At 34.2% G+C, this 12,793-nt stretch overlaps 1 protein-coding gene across 1 annotated transcript; it reads left to right on the top strand.

Annotated features, from left to right (window-relative positions):
• The first annotated feature begins 7,442 nt into the window (after nt 1-7,442).
• LOC144442772 (lactadherin-like) lies at nt 7,443-10,353 on the top strand. Its single transcript, XM_078132145.1, has 5 exons — nt 7,443-7,453; nt 7,732-7,871; nt 8,174-8,400; nt 9,201-9,299; nt 10,213-10,353. The coding sequence occupies exons 1-5, from the start codon at nt 7,443-7,445 to the stop codon at nt 10,351-10,353; spliced, it is 618 nt and encodes a 205-aa protein (XP_077988271.1).
• The last annotated feature ends 2,440 nt before the right edge of the window (nt 10,354-12,793 follow it).

Genomic DNA, 12,793 nt, shown 5'->3' with positions numbered 1-12,793 from the left:
AGGTCATATTATCCCTCATGCTGTTATGTAGAACTATTTCCCTTGGATTTTAGCCTTGGAAAAATAGTTGCTACATAACAGCCCTTGGGGTAATAGATGTCTACTAGTACCAAGTCACCAAGGTGCTTTTTTATCACCTGAAATCATATACAAGTTGAATGGCACAAATCTATATAAGGGTTCTAAATAAGTCTGACTGGCCTTTTCCTGTAAGTTGATAGCAGTAATCATCAACAGAAGTGTTCTAAAGGCAGCAATATGTCTGACTTGAGTTTTCTTTTAAAGTCAACATGTCACAATAGTAGTTTTAATTTGTTTCACTCTTACGCTTATCAGAAGTGATCTTGTCAGAGCAGCTCTATTAATGCAACTCATATGTTTTAGACTGTGTCACTTTATCATAAAGACCATGAATATAACAAGTGTTGTAAATCTCATACCTTTTGTGTACTTTTTGAAATGTTGCTCTGTCTTCTAAAATGTTATATCTAGAATTTATTTTAATTGAGTGGTAAGTTTTGTATTTCTGATGTGGATGTTAATCGTTATTGTATTTGATTCCTTAAATCCTTTTCCCCCCTTAATCAATTGTCATTGTATCATTTTATTCCCTTGTAACAATTTTATCATTTTATTTCTGGTAATTCCATATTAGGAAATCTTCCTATCAGAGTGAGGCTATATATTCCTTATAAGGAACTTGTGTTTTTGAAAGTGAGCTTGAATGTGCCATATTAGGAAATATGTTTGAGAGTGAGGCTGTATATTACCTAAAAGGAATTTGTTGTTTTTATAAAGTGAGGCTGAAGTTCCATAATAGGAAATGTTTGTTTGAGAATGAGGTTTATATTCCTTATAAGGATCTTGTTTTTTTCAAAGTGAGGCTGACTGTGCCATATTAGGAAATATTTGTTTCAAAGAGAAATGTTTTGCTTGTAATATATACTATTCCATATATGGAATATTTAGTTGTAAAATGCTGCAGTGTACATTTACAGTCTGTTTAACAGCTTGAAAATAGAAATTATATTTGTGTATCTGTAGCAAATTTTCACGTTAAATATATTCAAAACTCTATGGACTTTTAGTAAATTTTCACCACTACACACAATTGCACTGCATATAGCACAAGGATTGTTATTTTATTTGTGTATTTTGTAATTATCATAATTTACATAAAATTACAAGTTCTACACAACCACTTGGGTGTTTGCTTAAACAGGGTTTTCGAATGATTTAATCAGGAGATTTTAGAAATATAGGGAGAGAATAATACAAAAAGATAAACGTCATGTAAATAAGACAATGACAGAAAATTTGAATAAAATGTAGACTTCATATTCTTAAGCTCAGTACTACATACAAATCATAAGTGATACTTGTCTTAAAGAGAGATACTGTAAAACTGGACACCGAATATGTCACCTTAATGTAAGTAAACTATACTTATTACAGTTTTGTGAATTGTGCAATGTGCTGATTTTATGTGACTTATCACTTGCATTTGTTACAAATTAATCAAATCACATTTGTGAGTACTTCACATCCAAAAGATCACGGCAACGTATGAAAGAAAAAAGACAAAAACTTCACTGTTTATATAGTGAGAATTGTACTCTACAGTGTATACCATATAAAAAGACAATGGTCAATATTGCAGTAAACACCAATAAGTAGTCTGTAAGATACAGCATATCGTGTTGCACTATTAGCTACCTCAGAGGGCAAATTTTGGCAAGACATATTCTACAGTCTAACACTATTTGAAGCTTGGCTAACTGACTCTGAAAATAAGACTGCATGACTGAATTATACACACAACAGGTGATGCGATGTGTCATGTGCAAGACAACAACCAACATGCATAACAGGAGTTGTTATACACTTCATCAGACAAAACATAGGGGCTACTAGTAATATGTGTTTGATTTTCTAACAACTCACCAGACCAGGTTAATTGACATGTATGCCGATGATGGAGCAACAGGTTGTGTGCTACGTTTTGCACTTCTGTTGTGTGTATTATTCATTAAGTAATCCAGTTTACAGTATTTCATCTTTGTCACATCTTTTTTAATCTTATTAAAAAAACAAATCAAAAGTACGCTTATGATTCATCAAGTATTAGTCAGGGTTCTTAACGTGACCATATGGATGAGGATTGGATATTTATTTTGGATTTTTAATTTATAAAACAATTTGATCATGGCTTCCTACTTGAAAAATCAATGAGACATATGCCAAGTCATTGTTTGTAACTCAATAATTTGCAGAAGATTAATAAATATGTAAAATGTTTGTTATTGTATGTACAATAACAAACATTGTGCACATTTTTTCTATACCCTTTTGTAATATATTGAGTTACAAACACAGACTAGGCCTATGTTATTTCAAGTAGGAAGCCATGATGAAATTATTTGAAAATTTCAAAATCCAAAATAAATGACCAATTCTCATCCATATGGCCACTTTAAAGATACACATTTTGGGAAACTTGGAATGTTACTTTTTATAATCTTTTTCCCAACCTAGATCAGATCTGATTGTTTTCAGATAAAAAAAAATGATTGAAATGTGATGAATAAAATTGTGTGTGTTTGTAAAAGTTTGTTTATTGTGATACATTTTTTGCATAGGAATGTGCTAATTGTGAATATACAATTATTCTTGTATGGTTCTTATACAATAGAAATCATCAGACATCACCACCAAAACATGACTCTTAAATCTGTACTGGCTGTAACTGGAATTATTATGTTGTCTATCAGACAAACAAAAATATCTTCACTGAATATTGTTAAAATACCCATAGTTAGACACTGCACATGTTAATTAGAGGTACAGTAACATGTTGAAACCGTGGTCACATTAGGGCTGCTCATTTAAAGGCGCAGACAATTTGATAGGATTCAATATATAATTATTGGTCTCCATTACCCAGCCTCTCACCACTGGGGGCTCTGCCTGTGAGACCACCCCAAATGAGAGTCTTGGGAAATGAGATTCCAACTACCTCGCTATTGAAGTCAGTACATTTCTTCCAAGCAAGGTAGCCAAATCATTTAGCCTGTAATGTTGGACGTGAAGTACTCCCCATAATGCACTGCTCCAGAGGCTACTTCCTGTGTGGGCGAGTTGAAATCTCATTTCCCCAGACTTTCATTTGGGGTGGTCTCATGGGCAGAGCCCCCAGTGGCAGGAGTCTTGGTAACTGAGACTATATAATCATGTGTGTATAGCTACACAAAATAGTTTATTCACTGGTGATTCAATAGTGTTCAGGGTGTGTGATATATATCAGCTTTAAGTGCTAATTACCTGTACATAAAATCATGAACATTCATTGTTCATCTAATCTATATACCTCTGGTAATACCCATGAGGCAACACTTGAGCATTCCATGAACAGCAAAGGTGAAAAAGGTTTCAATTTAGGGTTTCTTGGCAATTATATGAATTATATTAAGTAGTGTTAAATGATGAAATGACTCTCCGGGACCCAAAGTTTATGGAAATACCTTTATTTTAGCAGAGTGGTATTCCTCTTAACAAAACTCCAGCATGGTTTTTTCGGACATTAAATAATGATTTCTGAACAGACAAAAATGGTGATTCATAGACATATGTTATTATTAAACAATTTTAAATTAAATTACAAAAATAATGCCAAGAGCAATAACAATATTATGCACATTGATTAATTACAACCAGTAATTTGATTTCTACTATCCCAAGATCAAAATACATTAACCAAACATAGTAATACTGGTACAAGTCTATTTTTGTTTCATCCGGAGTCACCCTGTACTAACTTGTTTCCTACACGGACTATGTATGTATGTATGTATGTATGTATGTATGTATGTATGTATGTATGTATTTATTTATTTGTGTATTTATTTATTTGTGTATGTATGTATGTATGTATGTATGTATGTATGTATGTATGTATGTATGTATGTATGTATGGATGTATGTAAGGATGTGTGTGTGTGTGTGCATATGTATATATGTATGTATGTATGTATGTATGTATGTATGTATGTATGTGTGTGTGTGTATGTATGTATGTATGTATGTATGTATGTATGTACGTAAGTACATACGTACGTGTGTGTGTGTGTGTGCACGTGTGTGTGCATGTGTGCGTGCGCATCACGCACGAATTTACTGACAGACGGACGTATTATACGTACGAAATGAATGTAGCAGTGTTACGATTTTTACTGTCCATTTTATTTTTTCTGTACCCACACAACGACACACACAGACACATATAGATAAGCTAATGTCTGTCTGTCTGTCTATCTATCTATATATCTATCTATCTATCTATCTATGACTATTTCTTGTGTTTTATGCATATAATCTTACACTATTACAGCTCTAAAAAAATGATGTCGGCTTGGTGTTTCACTCATGGGACATTACGTTTTTGACACAGAGCTAGACATATTTCAACTCTAGACTAACAATAACAGATACAATAAACATAGTAGGATCCATTACCCAATCACATTGAACACTGGTAAGCATTGCTATTCTCTCACAGTGCAGTAAAAACAGGCTTCTAATGAAAACGTTACACATGGACTTGGTGATTTTAATGGCTGCAGTTGTTTATTTTCTAACTGATAATCAATATTTAAACTTGACTACATCTGCATCTTCACTGTGAACGGCACCTATGTAATTATTCCTTTTGCATTAGAAGTTGTCTGAGGGTGAGTAACAATTGTCAGGTTGTATGACTGAAACACCAACCCTACACCATTTTAGCTGTAAACGCTGTCATTTAGTTTCTTGCATGACCTTGCATAGCCATGGTTTCGAGATATGGCCGGATGGGTGGGGATGCGACAATTTTAATAATTAACAACTTATAATATTGGTGACATTTAGTGAGAGTACGACTTTAGATCTATTTGATCAAGTAAACAGACACAATTTCACGAATTTGCCACGTCATTCATTTGGATTTAGAAACAGATTACTATAAAAGGACTGACAAAATGTTGAAAATACATTCGACGATTTGGGCTGTAACAGGTGGTGATACACAGGTAGGATATTTTGACAAGATTTGTTTCATTTTAAAGACGGCGATGAAAAGAAGCAGTTGTTGAAGGACTTTTGTAGCCAGGTGATACTTAGTAAGGGGCAGGATCAATAGTTCAATATAGGATAAAAAAAACCCACTAAATTCTTTTATTTTGGGGGTAGGGGTGGCGGTGGGATTGTGCCATTTTAGTTCTCATCCTACAAAAATGATTTTGCTCTTAATGGATCTGTTTTGTACCCCCATATACAAATATTCCTATGTGAAATTTAGAATTTTCGCAATAGTAAATGCATGGCGCTAAAATAAAGTAAAGTGTCAAAAAAGAGAACTATATCCTCACTATATTATTACATACTGATTTGAAGTTGATTGTGCCGTCTAATATTTTCCAATTTTGCCCAAATTAGTTAGGGGTGGTGGTCTGTGGCCTAACTTAAGAATTTAGGGGGGGGGGGGGGGTTTATCCAACATTGAATTATTGATTTCGCCCTTAAGATTCGTTTTTTGTCGTGTCACACGTACGTACAAACCGCAGAGATGTTAGTAGAAATTTTGACGAACAAGACAATGGTTAGTTTTTAACTTTCCTTGTTTCTGTTGTATCAACATATATATCATCATGCTATCCGATTCTTCACAGGTCTATCCACTGTTTCATCATTACATTTCTTGACAATATGAGGTTTATTGTTGTATTCTATCTACTATCTGTAACCGTGACGTTGTCAACAGGTATGTTAATTTCCTATATCGTGTCAGGACAGCCCAGCTCATTAAATAGTTCCAAAACGAGTTTACATGTATATATGTATGTATGTATGTATGTATGTATGTATGTATGTATGTGTGTATGTATGTATGTATGTATGTGTGTATGTGTGTGTGTGTATGTGTGTATGTATGTATGTATGTATGTATGTATGTGTGTATGTATGTATGTATGTATGTATGTATGTATGTATGTATGTATGTATGTATGTATGTATGTGTGTATGTATGTGTGTGTGTGCGTGCGTGAGTGCGTGTGTGTGTGTCTATGTTTGTTTGTATGTATGTATGTATGTATGTATGTATGTATGTATGTATGTATGTATGTATGTATGTATGTGTGTGTGTGTGTGTTTGTGTATGTATGTATGTATGTATGTATGTATGTATGTATGTATGTATGTATATATGTATGACTGTGTATGTGTATGTGTATGTATGTATGTGTGCATTTCAACATTACAATTTTGAATATAATTATAAATATTATGATATTAAAATGCTTGTTTCCCTTGTTTCGAAGGCAGCAAATGTGATTCTGAATGGATTGAATTTGGTAATAGTTGTTACTATATAAACCAATACCAACACTACACCTACCACGAGGCTAGCACCCTTTGTGAGTTGAGTGGAAGTCATCTTGTGGCAATCGACCATGCTGAAGAAAATTTGTTTTTGGAAGGTTGGTATACAATAGGACATTTTTAATTGCTTATAGACAGTGGAGTGATCCGTTTTGTTTATTATTGCTGTTGTCAAAAAGAAGATCTAAAGTTATATACAGCTCGTTGCAGATTACTGTTCACTCGCACTGTTGGATTTATATTAATAGCTATAAGACAGGCCCATGCTATATTTATACATAGCAAGATTCGACGAATGCAGTTTCTTGTTATATGCTGTCTAAGTTAAAAGGAACTAACATGGCACCTTGCAGACATCAAATGAACCTCACAACGACCTCACCTTCCATCAACACTTGCCAACATATATCTTGATTTGGGTTAGACTGGACGACACCAATGCACCCCTTCTATTTTATTTCAATTGATTAATTTTACTCACTTTTATTTCATCCAGAATTTATTTGTGATAAATATCCATTGTGGACTGGACTTACTGACCTAGCTCGTGAAAACCATTTCGTGTGGGACAATGGTCAAGAGGTATTTTCAAATTTGTTGTTATTCCATACACAAATTATGTTGAGAGCATTCCAACAAAAGATAGTCGTTCTACGTCATTCAAAAGTGCATCTACGTCATAGATTTTGCGGTGTTCGAAATATGACTCAAAACGTTAGGAATCGTCATCATAGTCATCATTTTTCATAAATAATACAATGGATATTTACATATACAAGTCATAATTATATTTGGGTATTTATAAATAAGTATAATTACATTATTCCCAAATATTTTTTTGTCTACATTCTGGAAACAAAGTATGGGCCAACTAAGGATTTTGTCACTACTCGTCTCCGACTCGTATTTTACTTGGCTCAACATCGAAAAAACCATTAGTGGCTACTAACTAATTGTCTGATATCATTGTTGCCTTAGATTATTTAGATCGCGCTTATTTAGATCTAAATTTGACAAATAGAAAGATGACAACAAGGTAAAGATTATGGACTCTGAAATTGTTCATAGACCATAGCTCGCCCTTGCGCGATGGTCATAGTTGAATTTGGTTATGGTTAAACAAAAATGGCGTCCGGAACGGATAGACAGATCAGAATGTAGCACACAACTAGAAACTATACCGGAATAATATTATTTTAGACTGATCTCGCGAGGCAGACGACAATATTTAGGATTTTAGAGTTGTGAAATGTGGATATTCAGTGCAGTGTAATGAATACACCGTTCTGTGTATGTCGTTAAGTCTACTTACAGAAACTGGAATTCTGGAGAACCTGATAATGCTAGAAATAGTCAACACTGTGTAGAACTATCTACCAACGTGGTCGGAAAATGGAATGACGTTGAATGCTCCCAAATAATTGGCTTCATTTGTGAAAAAGGAGACGATATCAGTGAGTGTGTCTAATTATCATTATACATACATACATACATACATACATACATACATACATACATACATACATACATACATACATACATACATACATATACATACATACATACATACATACATACATACACACATACACACATACACACATACATACATACATACATACATACATACATACATACATACATACATACATACATAATAGATTGACATAATTTGTCAATCTATCTAGCAAGTGGGACTGGTTTTGATTATAGTAAAAATGTAACATTTTCTTCTCGAAATTGTTAATTGTTTTAGACTGCGTAAGTAATCCTGTTGGTATGGAAAGTGGACAAATAAAAGATTCTCAGATTACAGCTAGCAGTACCAGATCAGCCCATACTACTACTTATCAGCCGGAACGTGGACGCCTGAACTTTTCTGGGTCAGGCGCAGATTGTTGGAGCGCAGACAAAAATTCAATTGGACAATGGCTTCAGGTTGACTTGATAGATTCCAGAAAGGTCACCAAAGTGGCAACCCAGGTGAGAATAAAATGAATGTTTCTGTCTCTAGTTTTTGAAACTTGAATAAATTTCTATCGGATATCAAATAGATATAATACGACAAATTCGTTAAAGCAACAGATGCTGTAACTAGAACGTTTTTTATTGAAAATGTTTTGTTAGTACAATAAACGTACTCGTAATTTCGTATTCCTTGAACAGTATTACCTCTCCTGTGGGTAAGCGTATTTTTTGTAGCTGTATACATGATAAATCAAATCAAATCAATTTTGGGTGCATTCTCTAAAATCAGCGCCCTCAACGGCGATCACGATTTCAACCGATTACAACTAATTATGTATAATATTAACATTAATTGATTAACATGTGCAATATCTAATTATTGGTATTTTGACAATTTACATTGAATATATTGTAGTTGTTTGATTGAAAATGATTTTTTTTCAGTTACAACTATTACGGTTAACTGTGGTGACAGATTCAAAACTAAGCTGTTGCTAACATAGATTATTAAAACATGTCACTACACTACCTACAGTGGATGACATTGACCACTAATTAAGAGATACAATGTCACAGTTTCAGCTAGTGCAGGTTTTAAAACAAATTCCATGAACACAATATTTACAATTATTGAAATACTGATGTTCACATTGTACAGTTATATATATATATATATATAGTCACTTTTGAAAATAAATTCCAAATGATTTCGACGTTTCTATATCTCCCTTCATGCAATGATGTTATTCATTAATAAGCTTATAAATGTTATTTTGTTGCTATATGTATTTTTGTTGTTTTGTGCTATTCATTAGGGTCGTGGAGATGGCAGTCAATGGGTAACTTCGTACAAGCTGAGCTATGGTGATGGTAGTACATGGCACACAGTACTTGAGGACAGTGGAATTGCAAAGGTAAGACTGCTGTCTAAAGAACTCATTCTCGCAAACCAGAGCTGTTATTTCTTCCACCTTACTACGGAATAGCAAATAACGTGCCCTCTGGTAGGGTGGCACGTACTGGACGGTGCCGTAAAAGAGGCCGTGGATTGCGACTTTGAAATACAGTAACTCATTGGTTGACACACGACAATACGCTATATTTCGGTGTGCAGAAAAACGAACGATTCTATAGTTTGGCCACTAGGAGTGCTGTTTGAATACAGCCTTTAGACCGGAAGTGAGGTCTGTTTTAACCGATAATGTAGCAACCAATCAATAATGTATCAGCCTGATAATGAAGTAACAAATTACCTATAATGTATCAAAGCAACCTACAATGTAGCAATTAGCCGATAACGTATTAATATTTTCTAAGAAAAAAATTACCAATATCACTTACGCGCTAGTTTTGGTTGTGATACTACTACTAGCATAGTCTTGCTGCTAGACGTTCGGGCTTTCTTTCGATACTATAACTATAAGCGAACGAAGTTCGCATGTGAGGGCCTGCCCGAACATCCTCGATAGCGTTGTTCGGCTGTGTGTCGTATTTTATCGGAAGAACATCCGAGGTCTAGCTGATAGACTACTACTAGCAGTGCTGAGATCTGGAGTTTGCCACATTGGACTCGATTTAGATTTGACTCAGAACCATATATTAAATTGTACATAAATTTATCGTATGCTATATAGCTGTTGATATTAGTGATGTCACAGTTTAAGTGAGCTAGTGTGAGCTAGTTGCCCTTACGATGAGTAACGAAACATTTGAATATCAAATATACTCGTACGTTAAGACAAACTGAGATTTGGCCACACCAGAACTAGATGAAAATAACAGCCAGGAAGCACTAAATCCATAGTTTGCTGTATTTACCCTTTTCAGATCTTTAGAGGAAATTCGGACAAATCCACTATCATGTCTCACGCCCTCAACGAGAAGTCATTCACAGCCCGCTATGTTCGATTTGTAGCCGAGACATGGTATAAGCATATTTCTCTGAGAGTTGAAATATATGCATGCTAATAGTAAAGCAATTTTATGTTGCTATGAAAGCATCTTTTGAATGGAACATACTATTTTCTTAATCCCATTTATATTGGAATTGGAGTTTACATCGTTACATCTTGCTCTGTAATCCGGTTATAAAAGTAGTAATGTATTTTTGCCAATTTCTTGAGATAAATCTCTATAATATATCCATATCATCACATTCTATACTATACTACCTCTATAAGTAACTCTTTAACAGACGGACATGTGTATTGAGGAACGGAAAACTGCAATTTTTGCAAAGCTGTGTCTACAACAAGAATAATCAAACAATCAAATTAAAAGTGTTGGGAAAAAAAGCGTCTTAAGGAAAAAACTCCGAAACTAATCGAAGATTCAAGTAGTTTTTGTACTGAATAAATACTGAAAAAAAGGCTGATATAGTAACAAAAACTCTTCTCTTTTATAGAGGAACAACTTACCAAACAGTATTATGTAGAAAATGGCGCGCTATTGCCAAGTGTCAGTTTTAAATTTTCGTAAAATCCAATATGGCCGCCACACGGTATGCTCATTAAAGTGGCACAGACAGAGTTTATAAGATTTTTAATCACATACAATTTTTTTTTGATTAAACCTTTCTTGTATAATGTTAATGTCGCTACATGACTTCTATAACATTACAATTGCGTTCTGGTATTACATATGATAAATTAGATCATTTATAAGTTACATCCTCATACAAGGTTCAGTCAATTGCAAGTGATGACTAAGTATACATCAGTAAGTAGAATAATGTGAATACCTTTTAATATGCTGAAAAAGATTACATCTCAAAACCGTATAAACTCAGCTTGTGCCCCTTTAAATACTATTGTCCGCATTTCTTGCATGAATTTTAAAGAATATCACTTTATCAAAATTAATCTATCATCAATCTAACAGCAAAATAAAATGTAAGCTTATTGTCATTAAGAGTGAGACATGTGAATAATACATTGAATGGGGAAAAAGGTCAAGATGATGGGTTTGTAGGATACTTTACAATGTATTATTGTAAATGATTGCTATTATCAGGAATAAAACTTTCCATGACAACGCTAAATACCATGGTTCTGTGTTTGTTTGGATTTACTTCTATTATATATATATATATATAATTATATATATATATATATATATATATATATATATATATATATATATATATATATATATTTATATATATGTGGGTTATACTTCCATGGACCTACTCAACATGTTTCATACCATGCACTGATACAGCTTATGTGATATTCATAAGATTACGTCACCCTTGCATGTGTCACGTGACGTTGTAAAAGGGACTTTCCCTGAGTCAGGCTTTTGTTGAACCCCACTGGTGGGTATTTCCAAACTCATCAAGGGGTGTGAACAAACTGTAAATGGAACGGATTTCCTGAAACTGAATAATTAAACGGAATTCAACACGCTATGTTTTCATGTGATTTTGAAGATTACGTTACCCACCTGGCAAAATTTCAAATTGAGTTCCAACATGCGATGTATCATTAGACTATCATTCTGTGAACTGAGAACAGTAAATTACGCTGTCTTTGAAAAATGATTCATCAAATTGTAACCACAACGTAAATTTATTAATCACATTTCCTGGTAAACACACGTGTGACAAGAATTTGACAAAAATGTCATGCAGACACAAAACACAATGTGACAACCAGCAAATGTCACATAGCGTGCTTGATTTTAAAGTATGAAGTAGGGACCTTATGCTCCATTACAACATTCATTTTTTGTTGTCACGTGAGACCATGGAGAGCGGACAAGACGTTCTATTGCACAAGATATACCTGTATTACGCCATTGGCGACCTCTGCGATGACGTCATCCGTCTGTTGTTCCCAGAAGAGACTTGCAGAGACGCACGTTCAGTTCGGGAAAGCACGTTATTCATAAATTCGTAGGTTCACACATCCGTACACGACATTACGAAGCTTGTCGCTGAGTCTGAACAGTACACTTAAACAAACAGACGAAGATACATCGATACAACCTGCAGTATTATAAGGTAAAAGTGATAATTATTAATAGCATCTACCCATTTGCTAAGGGCCCGTCTGAGCGGTCTTCATCTAAGATGTTATGCACGTAGTATATAATGTTTCTATACACTGTACTGATGCACTGAAGGAATCACCACAGTGAGTACTTGTAACCATTTCAGCGATGTAGAAGGTCGCATTTACATAGATACCGATAGCTAGCTAACTAGCTAGATATTAGATAGATAGATAGATAGATAGATAGATAGATAGATAGATAGATAGATAGATAGATAGATAGATAGATAGATAGATAGATAGATAGATAGATACAGACAGGCAGGCAGGCAGACAGACAGACAGACAGACAGACAGACAGACAGACAGATAGACAGACAACCAGCCAGTCAGCCAGCTAGACCTGCACGCAC

The sequence above is a fragment of the Glandiceps talaboti genome, chromosome 11, assembly GCF_964340395.1.
Source record: "Glandiceps talaboti chromosome 11, keGlaTala1.1, whole genome shotgun sequence".
NCBI lineage: Eukaryota > Metazoa > Hemichordata > Enteropneusta > Spengelidae > Glandiceps > Glandiceps talaboti.
Note: the sequence above shows the minus strand (reverse complement) of the source record. Positions and strands in the feature narration are given on the sequence as shown.

What these genes read in the sequence shown, in the direction of transcription:
- LOC144442772 (XM_078132145.1), top strand. An exon ending in TGAAAAAGGAGACGATATCA is followed by an intron (nt 7,872 to 8,173) that starts GTGAGTGTGTCT and finishes TAATTGTTTTAG; the next exon opens with ACTGCGTAAGTAATCCTGTT. An exon ending in TCACCAAAGTGGCAACCCAG is followed by an intron (nt 8,401 to 9,200) that starts GTGAGAATAAAA and finishes GCTATTCATTAG; the next exon opens with GGTCGTGGAGATGGCAGTCA.